Genomic DNA, 14350 nt, shown 5'->3' on the forward strand with positions numbered 1-14350 from the left:
TTTTCTGACATCCCCTAAGAAAAAAATAATTACCGGTTTCTTCCCTCTAAAAGGATTTAGATGGGATAACATCTGCGTTGAGATTTCTGCAGATCCGTTAAACTGGCAGGCAGTCTCTAAGGCGCTCTGCTCATTAATGTTCTGTGCATAAAATTAAAACTTGAAATATATTTTTAAATCCATTTTGAATCATTTAAGCAATTCTCCCGCAAAGAAACTATTGTACTGAAATAATATATTTGGAGCGAGGAATCTGAAAGGCATTAAAACGTCTTAAGACTCCCTGCCTTTCACAGGCAGAGCGGGAGGGGGGCCTCGCTGCCTCGTCTGAAGCATGCTCTGTGTACAGCCCACCTCTGGAGAGAACGGCCTGGGGGAAGCACTGAGGGTTTAACTTGGGACCACAGGAGCAGGTCTGCTTCAGAGTTGGGGGTTTGAGTCATGATGACCCATGAGGGTCTCCCCAAAGAGGGCAGAAGACAGACAACATGGCCGAGCCTTCCTTTCGCTGCCTTTGGCTGGACTTTTGAGATGCTTGTTTTGTGGTGGTGGCGGTGGGGTGGCGGTGTTGGCGTTGGCGGTGGTGGTGGCAGTGGCGGTGGTGGCAGTGGCGGTAGTGGTGGTGGTGTTGGCCGTGGCGGTGGCCTCCTACTGTAGTCAGCTGCGGGGTTTCCAGGCTGCACCACCATGCCCAGTGCACACGGTGTCGGGGCTATGCAAGCACCCTACTCACCGAGCTACAGCCCAATCCTCCGGGTTTTGCTTTGGCACCCTCAGGACACCAGGTCACCGGCTGGTTCTCTGGAGCATGTTGGCGCTTGTATGTGAGCAGAAACAGCATCGTAACACTTCCTAACCCTTCACACCCTCGCTGCTGCCTTAACCCATTTATCAATTATGTATTAAATACGAACCAAGAGCAATCTTGGCCAGGACTCTAATGCTTTCCATGTCGGGTAGAACTGACGATTCAAACAAGCTAGGGAGAAGCTCCCGGGAAAGAGGCACCAGAGAGGGAGGCCTCCTTACATGAGGAGTATGAGGATGAAGCCCTTAAAAGGAAAAGCATATCGGGGTGCCAGGTGCTCCCTGGAGAGGAGGTGGCCATGAGAGACCCCAAGAGTCCCCCAAGAGTCAAGTTTCTGTCTCTCCTTCCAGGGCATGAGCTAGGGGATATACCTTCATCGTGAAACCAAACCAAGCCTTGGCAAGAAGCACCAATGCAGCAAATGTCTGCAGCAAATACCTGCAAGAAAGATGGGTGTGTGGGGGTCTAAGCAGACAGAGCCACTGGGAACCAGGACTGGGCAAACTGATGGCCCATGGACGAAGTGGATCTTAAGATGCCCAGTCACACCCAGGGCCTTCCATAGCAGAGGATGAGGTTCACTTGGGAAATGGTCAGAGACTCCGATGGATGCTTGCCACCTGCAAAACAAAAGTTCCCCAAACAAAAGTTCCCCGGGGCCAGGAGGCCGCAGACATCCCAAGACCCATCAAGGCACTCTCCTCCTCTGTCTCCTGCTCAGTCTTTCTCCACACACAGCTTCCATTTTTTCCTAAAGCATTTAAGCTTCGATTGTGGGACTTCTCCTGGGGAGACGGAATGAGCGTGTCCTCACTCAGGATACAACATCAAGGAGAGAGGAAAGAAACGACTCCAGCCAAGTCCAGCTTGGCAAAGCTACGAGGGTACTGGGGCTACTTATAGGAATGTGGGTAAGGATGAAATCCAGGGACGGACAGAATCGGGAGGATGCTCAGAGGGGCACAGCCATTGATTAATTACATGACCATAGCAACCTCCAAGGCAGACACATCCCCAGCAAAGCCAAGCAAGAGGGAGAACACACAGGGGCTGCACCTCTGGAGCTCCCGGATAGAGTTACTAAACAGGAGGGGAGTCTCCCCAATCCCCAGCAGTCATTGCTGCTCCTGTAACCGTGGGGAGGAAGAAGCCCAGGGAGTCTTGTAAATCTTGTAAAATTCAGTGACTTCCTGAGACTTCTGAGATGTTGCTTCCTGAATTCCTGGAGCTTCCCCACAATGGATGGTTCATTTGTACGGCATGGCGCCCTGCAGCTCTGGCTAGCTGTGCATTAAGTACTAGAAATGTCCCCCATGGCTCACGTGTTAACAATGGTCACCACAATGGTGACACTGTTAGGGAAGGTTCTGGAACCTGTAGGACACAGAGCTTTGCTGGAAAAAGTATGTCACTGGAGGACCTTGAGGCTTCAAAGCCCAGCCTCCCGTCCTCCCCTTTACTTCCTGGATCTGGGACTTGCTTTGTCCCAGATGACCTTGAACTCAGAGATCTCCCCATCTTCATCTTCTGGGATTCACAGCCACTGTGCTTCAAGATCTCCAAACCAAGATCCGGGTCAGAGTTCATTCCAGATACAGTCAGGTCGACAACTGGAATAACCACTGCAGGAAGTTTCTAGGGAGTCATAGAGGCAGGCGGTCTTTCCTTCCTCCATACGGCCCTAGAACCATGTTCTGTGTTGCTGTAGGTGTGGGGAGTGGATCTCTGAACCCAGCCAAGACCCGCTCTCTGCCCCTTCGCCCGCAGGTCACTCGAGCCATTAGATGCATGGAGCAAACCGTGCTTTCAACCCAAGCCCTTGGGCCTGTGGTGTCCATGAGTGATGATCGCTGTGGGGAAAGCCGTGCTGGCGAAGGGGCACCATGAGTAGAGCCTGCTCCTCCACCAAGCGCTCTTTGGTTAAAGAAATAAAGGGGGGGAAAACCTCTCATCCAATAAAAAAAGAAAACTGCTTAGGCTTAAAACCTAAAAAAAAAAAAAAGAAGAAGCAGTTGGCCTCTGTTGTCAGAATGTTTTATGAAGCAACAGAGAAAAGGAAAAAGAAATAAAAATTAAAGATGAACTGTCCCAGAGAACTGAGAAATATTAACGCACGTGGACATGGCCAGCCTAAAGGCCGTAAATATTTCCCAGGTTTCCCATGTGTGGCCGGCAAGCGTGGTGATCCTGTCCCCTCTCTCCTCTCTCTCACTGTTTGAAATCTACTCAGAAGAACAAGTTTGCCAAGAAACAAAACAAAACAAAACAAAACAAAACAAAACAAAACAAAACAAAATAACAACCAAAAAAAGTCTTTTTAGATAAGGAAACTGTCTGCCAGAGGCTTGGGAATTTTTTGTTTCAAACATCAGAGGGGAAGAGATTCAAGCCTTGGAACCGGGGTGGGGGTGAGGGGGGATAAGAAACGGAGAAAGGAGACCTCGGCCCACAAGGACAGTGGAATACGGTTCGTGGGGGTGCACATCAACCCACCAGGCATGCCCCCTAAACGGGCATTTCGGAAACACTCCAGTGACATGTGATTTGCGTGCAAACAGGTTTCTTAGGAGCCATAATGCACAGGCACGGGTCCTGGGGACACGGCGTGCATCCAGGGACATCGCGTGCACCCTGTGCCCCGTGTTTTGATTAAGTTCAGTCTTGCCATCTTGCTGGTGGGAGGGTGTCGTGGGTCCCTAGGTTCCTTTCTGTTGCTGCGACAAAGACCGTGACCAAAAGCTACACAGGAGAGGAGAGGGTTTGTTTCAGCTCACACCTGAGATCACGACGCTGCTCTGTCACACAGGGGAGTCAGAGCAGGAACCCAAGGCCCGCGGTATCCGTGCCTGGCAAGGAGCTCCCTTCACAGTCAAGGAAATCCGGCAGGGGCGCTCGCTGGCTCGCCCAGGCGCCTGCTCGGCTTGCTCTCAGCGGTCCGGGACCGCCTGCATGTTAGGGAATGGTGCTGCTCACAGTGGGCAATCAAGACCACCCCTCCCCGGCCCCAGTCGGGTCCGCCCGACAGCCGGATCCAGGCCATTCCTCCCCGGGCTTTCCTGTCAGGTGGCTCTGAACATTAAACCTAACCAAGACAGAGTGACTGCGGTCCAAGAGGGCGGCTCCCCAGTGGGGGTCACAGTACCCAATCCCACCGCAAGTTCCCGAGGTGATTCCATCCAGGGCAATCAAGGCAGCACCGAAGGGCACCCAGCACTGCAGGCTCAGATGCCCGGGGTGGCCGGAGGTGAGAAGGCTCAGCCTCAATCACCCCACAGCTCTGGCTGCATAGACGGAGACACAGCATCTGTCTTCCCGGCTTCCTGATTGTTGGGATGTAAAGCAAGCGTTCTTCAGTTAGGTGTGGGTCACAGAGGGTAGGAGACAGTTAACCTGCCTTCTCCCTTTGAGATGAACCGTGGGGCCGAGAGCTGAGCCCACTTAAGACCCACAAGCCTGCCCACGTGACCACCCAAGCCTGCCCACGTGCTCACCCAAGCTTGCCCATGTGCCCACCCAACCCTGTCCACGTGACCACCCAAGCCTGCCCACGAGACCACCCAAGCCTGTCCATGTGACCACCCAGCCCATGTGACCACCCAAGCCTGCCCATGTGACCACCCAACCCACGTGACCACCCAAGCCTGCCCACGTGACCACAGTTCTCTGGAGTTCTTTCCTGGGTGCTCCTCAGGGCGCCTGCACGCTTTGATCCTCGTGCATGGGTTCCTCCCTCAGCAGAGGTCCCCAAAGACCCTCTCCTCAGAGCGAGATCTGCCCTGAGCAGCCCCCATGGGGGAGGGGGGTAGGCTTAGGTGGGGATGGATGTGCAGGTTCCTGTTTATGTGGGTGCACGTGGGTGCAGAGGTCAACCTCAGAGGTCGTTCTTCAGGCACTGTCCACCTTGTGTTATGACACACATCTCCGAGTGACCTGGAGCTAATTTAGTTATCCGGGAAATCTAGACATGTCTCCCCTCCACCTTCTCAACGCGGGGCTTGCAGGAGTATGCCGCCCCTCCCCCCTCCGTGCACAGCATTTTACGTGGCTCTGGGAATTGAACTCAGATTGTCCCCGTGACCTCGGAGTGGGGGGTCTCCTATATCCTTGCCTGTCTGTCCTGTATGATGTGTGTCTCCCTTCTGCACCCTCAGGACCCAACCAGGATCAAGCACAGTGGGGCCCTTTGCAAATGCTTGCAGGGGGCGTGGCTCTTAACAAAGCTTGCAGGGGGCGGGGCTCCTAACAAAGTTTGCAGGGGGCGTGGCTCCTAACAAAGCTTGCAGGAGGAGCATGGCTTTTAACAAAGCTTGCAGGGGGCGGGGCTCTTAACAAAGCTTGCAGGGGGCGGGGCTCTTAACAAAGCTTGTAGGGGGCGGGGCTCTTAACAAAGCTTGCGGGGGCGGGGCTCTAAACAAAGCTTGCAGGGGGCGGGGCTCTTAACAAAGCTTGCAGGAGGGGCGGGGCTCTTAACAAAGCTTGTAGGAGGGGCAGGGCTCTTAACAAAGCTTGCAGGAGGGGCGTGGCTCTTGGCAAATGCATGCAGGACGGGAGGGGCATCAGGCACAGCAGCCAGAAGCTTAGCTTATTCATTCCGCAGAGATACCTAGACACTTACCGAAGCAGGAGCAGAGTTTGCCTGAAGTGCACAGCGGTTCTGGTTCTTTCTTCTTAGCCACCTTACACAAAGGCTTCCACAGGCACAGGACCTAGGAAAGGCAGACAGGAAGATGATCCCAGCCGATCTGAGGACTTGCCCACCCAGGAGCAAGGACCCCGGGTGGTGGCCTGTTATCAACTTATCATGAATGCAGGCCAGGTCATTGACAGACCTGCTCTGTCCTTGAGTAGGAGTGGAATACTATGCAGCAGTGTCAAAGCACAGGTGAGAGCTCTAAACAACAAGCTTCAGCAGGGGAAACCGCCTGGCTAGAGGAGCCGGCCTGTACAAGATCTGGTGGGAGGGGGGCTAGCCAAGCTCTGCAAGGAGGTGGAGGCGGGGCTGAGGGCAGTGCTTCCTGCAACCACTGGAGGTAGCTGGCAGTGCTTCTTGGTGGTGCCCAGGGTCTGGACAGGAGGGTGTGTTCTGTCTAATAGACATCACCAAGCTCTGTGGGTCCGGCGCCTGGACGTCTACGTTTTGAACCGGGCCAGGGACCAGGGCTGATGGTACCAGCCGGCCTGCTGCTCAGGGGGCTGCAACAGGAGCGACTGGAACCATAGGTCGGCCTGGGTTAGAGTGAGCCAGGGCCAGACTGAGCAGCTTAGGGAGACCCTGTGTCAAAATTAAACAAGTTTGAAAAACAATAAAACAAAACAAAACAAGGTCAGAGGTGGAGCGCGTCCAGCCCTGCGAGCAGCGAGAGAGGGGCGGGGACCTCGGTGCGAGGTCTCGGAGGAGCCACTGGGTGTTCAGAGGGCGGAGGCCAGGGCAAGCATCAGGGACCCGCGGCCCCTGCCTCGCTTCCGCTTCCGCTTCCTGGTCACGTGTGACCCGGTGACCGGTCTCCCAGCAACGGGACTACAACTAAGGACGCGGAGTCTGAGGCAGGAGCACACGGGTTTGGGTTTGGGTTTGGGTTTGCGGAGACCGCAGGAGCCATGGCGCAGAAACCGCTCAGCACCACGGCCGCAGAGCGCATGAACCTTGTGGCCCAGGACGAGATCTGGTAAGGCCCGCTGGGCTGGGCCCTTCTCACCTGCCGCGGACACGCCATGCTGGCCTCAGTTTCCCCACCAAGACCAGAAGACCGCTGAGAGTAACAGGAGTGCTCTAAGGATAGTCAGGGTCAACGTTAGGTACACAGGGATATCTCAGTCTTGCCACCCTTCCGTCCTGCCCACAGCAGAGAGACGGTTACCCATTCTTGGTTTCCCCTGATTCATTCATTCATTCATTTATTCATTCTTTTGTTTTGTTTTGTTTTGTTTTGTTTTGTTTTGTTTTTCTGAGACAGGGTTTCTCTGTGTAGCCCTGGCTGTCCTGGAACTCACTCTGTAGACCAGGCTGACCTCAAACTCAGAAATCTGCCTGCCTCTGCCTCCCAAGTGCTGTCCGGCCCTCCCTGATGCTTTTAAATGAGAAGAAAGTTTAATTTTAAAAGATCCAGGGCTGCGTGTGGTGAGGCCAGCCTAGGGTAGCCTAGGGCAGCAGTACTCGGGTTTGGTTTTGAGAAGACCTGGGAAGCCATGGCGCAGAAACTGCTTAGCACCGTCGAGCTGCAGAGGCAGGTGGATCGCTGTGAGTTCAAGGCCAGAGTAGTCTACACAGTAAGACCTGTCTCAAACAGCAACAGCAATGACGACAAATCCATTTTCTGAAAGACTTGTCTCCATCCGGCTTCTGTAATGGATATTTTTGAGTGCTAAATAGTATTCCATTATTTGTCATTTTAACCACTATAGGAAGTCTAATTTAAACCTTAGATGCAAGAAACATCTGTCCCTCTTTCTGCTCCTCTCCCTCCCTCTCTCCCTCCTCTCCCTCCCCCTCCTCTCCCTCCCCCTCTCCCTCCCTCCCCCTCTCCCTCCCTCTGTCAGCACTGGGTGTGAATCTAGAGCCTCAAGAATGCTGGGCATGTTCTCTGACACTAAACTTCACCACAGCTTTCTTTATCTTGCTTTTAACCCCGAGTCACCCAGGCAGGCCTAAACTCACTCCCCGGCAGCTCAGGCTGCCCTTGAACTCACCACCCTCCTGCTGCAGCTGCCTGATACCTAGGCTGACAGGCTCCTCTGGTTCACCTCCTTACTTAAGCTCCCTAGACTCCGTCTCTGTGACTTTATCGTCTTTTTCGACACCTGTGTGGGTGGCCGAGGATGGAGCTGGATGAAGAGAGGGCTATGTATTGGAACTTCCACATTAGGCTTGTTTTATAGGACACTGTTTAATGCTCATACATGGAAAAGTGTCATTTCCCACAAACTGCACAATCTGTGTTTTAAGTGTTCGTTACGACCCATAAACACCCTTCCCCAGGAGGAAACAGTATCTTTTCTTCCCCACTCCACCAGACAAACTCCTACATATCCTTCAAGACCCAAGTCAAAAAGCCCCCCCCCCCCCCTGAACAGGTCCTTTTGAGCCTACAGGCTCTGATTTCCAGCACCCAACATGGTTACTGAGCATTGGAAGTGAACGCAGTCAAACCTTGGCTAAGCTTGTGATGGAAATTTGACAAACATCAAAGATTCACACCAAAAAAAAAAAAAAGCATCATGAGAATTAATGCCAGGTGGCTATTTTTATGTCCATTTTGGTATGGCTAGGGGGAATTTTATGGTCACTTTTGTGGCTCCTGTTTGAGCTCCTGCTGGCCACGTCTCTATGAGAATCAAACTCTGGAGCAGCGTCTCAGCAGGCGGAGGTGTGTGTTCGCGGTGAGAGCGGATGGCCTGAGATTGAACCCTGGAGCCCTGAGAAAGCTGAGCTGTCTAGTCGTCTGGCCCACACACGCGTGTACACACTCAGACACAGAACAGACACGGGCACACTCTAGGGCTGGGAGCGGCTCGGCCTGGAAAGTGTATGCACACAAGGATGAAGACCTGAGTCTGACTGCAGAGCCCATGTAGGATCCGGTGTGCCGGGAACACTTATATCACGGGGCGTGGGAGGACACAGGCAGGTCCCTGGAACTTTCTGTTCAGCCAGTGCAGCCTGATCGGTGAGCCTAGGCCCTCCTGACAGATCCTATCTGCAGGACAAAGTGGAGGAACTCTGAAGAACGACAGTCGTGCTGACTGGTTTTGTGTCAACCTGATGCAAGCTTGAGTCGCCGCCCGAGAGGAGGGAGCTTCAGTTGAGGAAATGCCTCAGTAAGATTAGGCTGCAGGCCAACCTATAGAGCATACCGCCAGTTAGTGACTGACAGCAGAGGGCCCCGCCCATTGTGAGTGGTGCCCTGGGCTGGTGGTCCTGGGTTCTATAAGAGAGCAGGCTGAGCAAGCCAGGGAGAGCAAGCCAGTAAGAAGCATCCCTCCATGGCCTCTGCATCAGCTCCTGCTCCAGGTTCCTGCCCTGTGTGAGTTCCAGTCCTGACTTCCTCCCATGATGAACAGTGATGTGGAAGTGTAAGCCAAATACACCCTTTCCTCCCCAACTCGATTTTTGGCTATGGTGTATCATCGTAGCAATAGACAACATCTAAGACAGCACACAAGGTTGACCTTTGACCTTCACACAGACCCACACATGGGAACGAACACACACACACACAGAAAGAGAGAGAGAGAGAGAGAGAGAGAGAGAGAGAGAGAGAGAGAGAGAGAGAAAGGAATGGACTTTGTTTTCCGAACTCAGAGTCCAGGATATATAGCCTGATCCAGGCCCCCAAATCTGCAGAGATGGGGGAGGGGTGCAGATTCTGATTCCCAAATCGGAGCTTGAAGGATCAAGTTGAACTTCATGCTTACAGAACCCAACACATGAACACGCCAGCTGCCCCTCAGCTCAGCTCACGAGTGGGTTGGACTGGGCAGGTAGAGCATCCCGGGCACCATTTAAAGAAGCTCACACTTGCCGAGTTCACGCTTGCCGAGTTCACGCTTGCAGGAACCCAGGGCCAAGGGTCTGCTTAAATTCTCTGCCCCATCCCATGGGCACTTCTCTACCTCATGATGCCCTTTGTCTCTGGATACAGAACAGGAGAGTTCACATTCAGACGACGCCCGTCTAGCATCTAGCCCCAGTCCCTCCTGATCCCCGCAGCACGCCTGCCCTCTGTGCCAGCTCTTCCCACCGCCGCCTCTCTTGCTTTGGCCAGGGTTTCCTCATAAGCTAAGAGAGGCTCAGTGAAGAGCGTGGACATCTTTCTTGCTCCAGCTCCACCCACACCACCTGCAGATCCTCTAGCTGGTCAGTGTGCAGAACACCAGGGCAAGCATGCTTGGGAGCTCACCAGGGGCCTGTCTGGGGGAGCCTTCTCCTACTAACTGTCTCTCTGCCTCAGGAAATACCGTCTGAGGGCTGAATCTGAGGCCCGGCAAAACTGGCCAGCAAAGTGGGGATATTTAACAACTTCCATGAAAGAGGTAATTAAGTTCACTGGGAGCCTCCCTCCCCTCCCCCGTCTCCAGGCTGTAACCAGTCACGTCAGGAAATAAATGGCCACCATGTGACACTCAGCAAGAATGAACTAAGAGACGCTGAGGAGATGACTGTGGGTGAAAACCATGCAACGGGACTCCTGATGCCCTCTTCTGGTATCTGCATGTGCAGGCACACGTACATACATGCATACATAAACACATGCACTTATGAACACATGCATACATGGACACTCACATACACATACCCAGTACACACACACAGTATACACACATGCACACTTGTGCATAGTGCACACACGGGTACACATGCACACATGCACAGTGCACACACATGCACACACGCACAGTGCACAAACATAGTATACACACATGCACACATACTCTAGCACAAACAGCACACACACATACACATACATGCACACATAAGCACATGCACACCTGGACATGCACACATACTCCAGTGCACAAACAGCACACACACATACACATACATGCACACATAAGCACATGCACACCTGGACATGCACACATACTCCAGTGCACAAACAGCACATACACATGCACAAACATCACATACATATACATGCACACATAAGCACATGCACACCTGGACATGCATGCACACATGCACAGTACACACATGGACACACATGCACACATGCACAGTGCACAAACGCAGTACACACACGTGCACACATGGCAAAGGGGATGCCAAGGTGAGGAACCAGCTGACCTCAGTCTCACTTTGAGGCAGCCTGACCGCCTTCCTTCTGTGACGTGAGCTGGTAGCTCTCACCTAACTGACTGAGGGCAGAGGCGGAATAAAGGTACAGGGGACCCTCTGCAGGCCCAGAGGCAAAGGGACCTGAAGGAGTAACTGAGACAGTGTCCTCCCTCCCAGGGGCTCCCTAAAGCACGGGTCACATGTTCAGACATCTACAAGGGGCTAGACAGATGACAGAATCAGAAGGGGCAAGTGTCACGAATAGGGAATGGTGGGGACATGGGCAGAGAGACATGGGGGACGCTTTCTAATTGTCTAATTGTCCAGTGTTCCCACAGAACCCACGTCTAGAGTGAGCAGGTCCTATTTATAAAGAACACTATCTAGACACTCATAATACCTACAGGGCTTCCAGGGGTGGCCTGTTCAGGACATAAGTACCTCTAGCCAGAAACCACATGCAGGGAAACCATGACCAGAACTGTGTAGTTCAAAATATTATAGATCACAGCAGTGGGAGCCCCGCCCGCAGCTCACCCAAGGCACGACTTTGAAATTATGCCATTTGTAATGAGGTTTTTTAAAAATTCTTAGACAGTTATACAGTTTGAAATTCGATGCATAAAGTAAGGGCCTTAATAATGTACTGTTCGCAAGTGATCTGATATTAATATTCTTCGTGTGTAATTAAATTGGGTTTCCAGGGAGTTTTAAATGGCTTTAAATTATCCCAGAGTGCAGGGCGTTCCTTTCTGGTTGGAAAGCCCGGTCTTGGAACTGGCACGGACATTTTTTTTAGTATGAATTCTTGACCAGGGAAGTCTTCTCTGTTCCCATGGTAGGAATATTGATTCCTGGGCTGCAAGTCTAGTCAGAGCCCTCACCAAGGGCCACTTGGGCCTGACTCAGCAGCTCAGGTCCCGCCCCCACCACCACCTGCTTGTCCTGGGACGAGCAGCACCTGTGCTTGGAGACCCACTGGTTCCACCTGTCACATGCGGCCTCTGGGGTGAATGAACAGCCCATGTCCTAGCCTTGGCCTGAGGGTCTGGTCTCTGGGCTTCTGTTTCAGCTGCTCGAGGGTGAAGAAGAGCCACAAACCCCCAAGCCCAAGATTGAGCTGCCCAGCCACTTCCGTGTCCGTCCAGTGAGCCCCATGGACAAATACATCAAGGTTTGCAGAAGCTTTTTTACACCGCTTTGTAAGAGAAAAGTAAGTCCCTCTGTGAACTGTGGTCAGTCCAGCAGCCAAAGGTGAGGACATGACTGTGCTGGGAAGGCACGAGGGACCCAGAAGCAGTCTGAGAACCTCACTGGTAGGGCACCTATAAGCACATAAGGGTCATGTGCATGCGCGCATGCACACACACACACACACATACGTGCTCATATAAGCACAAACATGCATGCATGCAAACACATGAATGTATAAACATGCACACACAACTATGCATGTGCACATATAAACACACACAGGCACACACATGTTCACACAAATATGCATACACGTATGTACACACACATACACACATTACCGGACCAGGTAAGCAGGTGAGTCTCAGATTTACAGTGAGACCTGAACCCGAGTTCTGAGTACCGTTAAGCTCCCGCGTTGTGGTGGATGAGTGGCCTGGACTCTCTGTGTCTCCACTTCCTCTCTGGTCATCGCATCTCAGGGTTACCAAAGCACCTGCCTTGGAGCCTGGGGTTCTGTGCTTGAAGGACTGGGGGTAGGAACCAGCCTTCTTAAGATTCCTGAAAAATAACTCTCTTCTCTTTGGGAGGCCATTAGTGGGTGCTGGGGTAACGATCAGAGGTTAGTAAGAAGAGGATCCTCAGTCAGCAGAAAAGTGAGGCCGTGCCCCAAAGGGTGACAAGAGCCATGGGCAGGCCCCTCCATGGGTGGCCAGCCGGTCTGTCCCGACCAGTGAGCTGCAGATTCAGTGAGACAAGGCAGGGAGTCATGGAGGAAGACGCATGCTGTGCTGACTAGTTTCCATCAACTTGACACAAGCTAGGGTCAGTTGAGAAGAAGGACTCTCGGCCGGGAACATTCTCCCATGAGATCTGTCGGTGGGCAAGCCTGGGCGTATTTTCTAAACTCTGGATTGATATAGGAGGGCCCCGCCCATTGTGGTGGCGGTGCTGCCTAGAGGCAGGTGGTCCTGGCCTGTGTAAGAAGGCAGGCCGAGCAAGCCCTGAGCAGCAGGCCGGTAAGCAGCGCCCCTCCCGTGGCCCCTGCCTCAGCTCCTGCCTCCAGGTCCCTGCTCTGGCTTCCCTGGACTATGGGCTACAATCCATAAGATGAAATGCACCCTTTTCTTCCCAACTTGTTTCTGGCCATGATGTTTTATTACAGGAATAGAAACCCCAACTAAGGCATTTGTCCTTTCGGTTAGCTTTGCCACACAGCTACACAGCCTACAGCCATCTGAGAGAAGTCTCAACTAAGGAACCGCCTAGATCCCATTAGCTAGCCTGCGGACATGCACGTGGGGGGGGGGGGAAGGGGCGGGGTGGATTATCAATTGATGATGTCAGAGGCTCCGGCCCACTGTGCGCGGCCCCATCCCTAGCCCTCCTGGGCTTTACAACACAGCCGTCTAAACATGAGTGAGCTAGGGATGAGCCGACAAGCAATCCCTCCACTGCCTCTACCTCAGCATCCTGCCCTGACTTGCTCCTGTGACCATTTGTTACTTGGACGTATAAGTCAAATGGATCCTTTCTTCCCCAGTGTCAGAGTGTTACCACAGAACAGAAAAGAAACTTAGTGAACATCCAAAAGCCAAACTCTAGCCTACACACACACACAGACACACACTCACATGCACACATGCACTCATGTGCATGCAGACATACATATATGTACACACATATGTGCTCATGCACACACATAGACAACACATGTATATACACACATGTGCACATACATGCATGCACACATGCACACACATACCCACATATATGCATACACTCATACACACAAACATATACACATACACATATACACACATGTGCATGCACACTTATATGCATGCATGCATGCACACATAGTCATACACATGCACACACTCATACATACATACATAGACACACATGTATACACACATAGACACACATGCATGCACACATACATACATGCACACCAATACACACACATATGCACAATACACACATGAACCTCAAACTCAGGCTGGTAGGAAAGTGGTTATCTCATCACACACTGCTTAAATACTGGCTTTTCTGTCTTCTCCATGCTAAACTTCATCGACACCCCAGGAACCCTGTACACACTCCTATGGCACGGGGTGGGGGGTGTCCTTTGCCCTACAGTGAGATTCTTGGCATGTGGGCAGGAAGGAGTCTTCCCTTTGACTAACTGCTTGTATTTCTCCTTCAGATTCTCCCATCACCCCCAGTCCCCAAGACCACCCAGGGCTTCATCGGATGGCGATCTGGCATGCCAGCCCTGTACTGCTTGGAGCGGTACACAGAGGTCCGCAGCTGCAAAGGGACTTATGCGCGGGAGCTGTGCTGGCCTAGGCAGGGCGTGCACTGAGCACCCCCAGCGTCCGCCTTGGGCAGGGCGTGTGCTGCGCCTGGTGAACATCCCTGAAGTTTTGAAGAACAACAGTTTGCAGAGGGCACTGTCGTTTGTTGGTGCTCCTGGCATTTTTTTTTTTTTTTGGCTAAAGTAAGATAAAACAGATGCCCTGGTTTATTTGCTTGTTTGTGTGTTTGCTAATTCTGTGGGAACTGCTAACCAT

General features: G+C 52.5%; 1 protein-coding gene across 1 annotated transcript; it reads left to right on the forward strand.

The window, feature by feature from the left end:
* Nucleotides 1-6406: 6406 nt before the first annotated feature.
* On the forward strand, nucleotides 6407-14142 carry C5H20orf85 (chromosome 5 C20orf85 homolog). Its single transcript, XM_052181592.1, has 4 exons — nucleotides 6407-6474; nucleotides 9757-9838; nucleotides 11653-11754; nucleotides 13984-14142. The coding sequence occupies exons 1-4, from the start codon at nucleotides 6407-6409 to the stop codon at nucleotides 14140-14142; spliced, it is 411 nt and encodes a 136-aa protein (XP_052037552.1).
* Nucleotides 14143-14350: the final 208 nt, after the last annotated feature.

Source organism: Apodemus sylvaticus, chromosome 5, assembly GCF_947179515.1.
Source record: "Apodemus sylvaticus chromosome 5, mApoSyl1.1, whole genome shotgun sequence".
NCBI classification, from domain to species: Eukaryota; Metazoa; Chordata; class Mammalia; order Rodentia; family Muridae; genus Apodemus; species Apodemus sylvaticus.

What these genes read in the sequence shown, in the direction of transcription:
- C5H20orf85 (XM_052181592.1), top strand. Translation starts at nt 6,407, where the DNA reads ATGGCGCAGAAACCGCTCAGCACCACGGCCGCAGAGCGCATGAACCTT. An exon ending in GTGGCCCAGGACGAGATCTG is followed by an intron (nt 6,475 to 9,756) that starts GTAAGGCCCGCT and finishes TCTCTGCCTCAG; the next exon opens with GAAATACCGTCTGAGGGCTG. An exon ending in TAACAACTTCCATGAAAGAG is followed by an intron (nt 9,839 to 11,652) that starts GTAATTAAGTTC and finishes CTTCTGTTTCAG; the next exon opens with CTGCTCGAGGGTGAAGAAGA.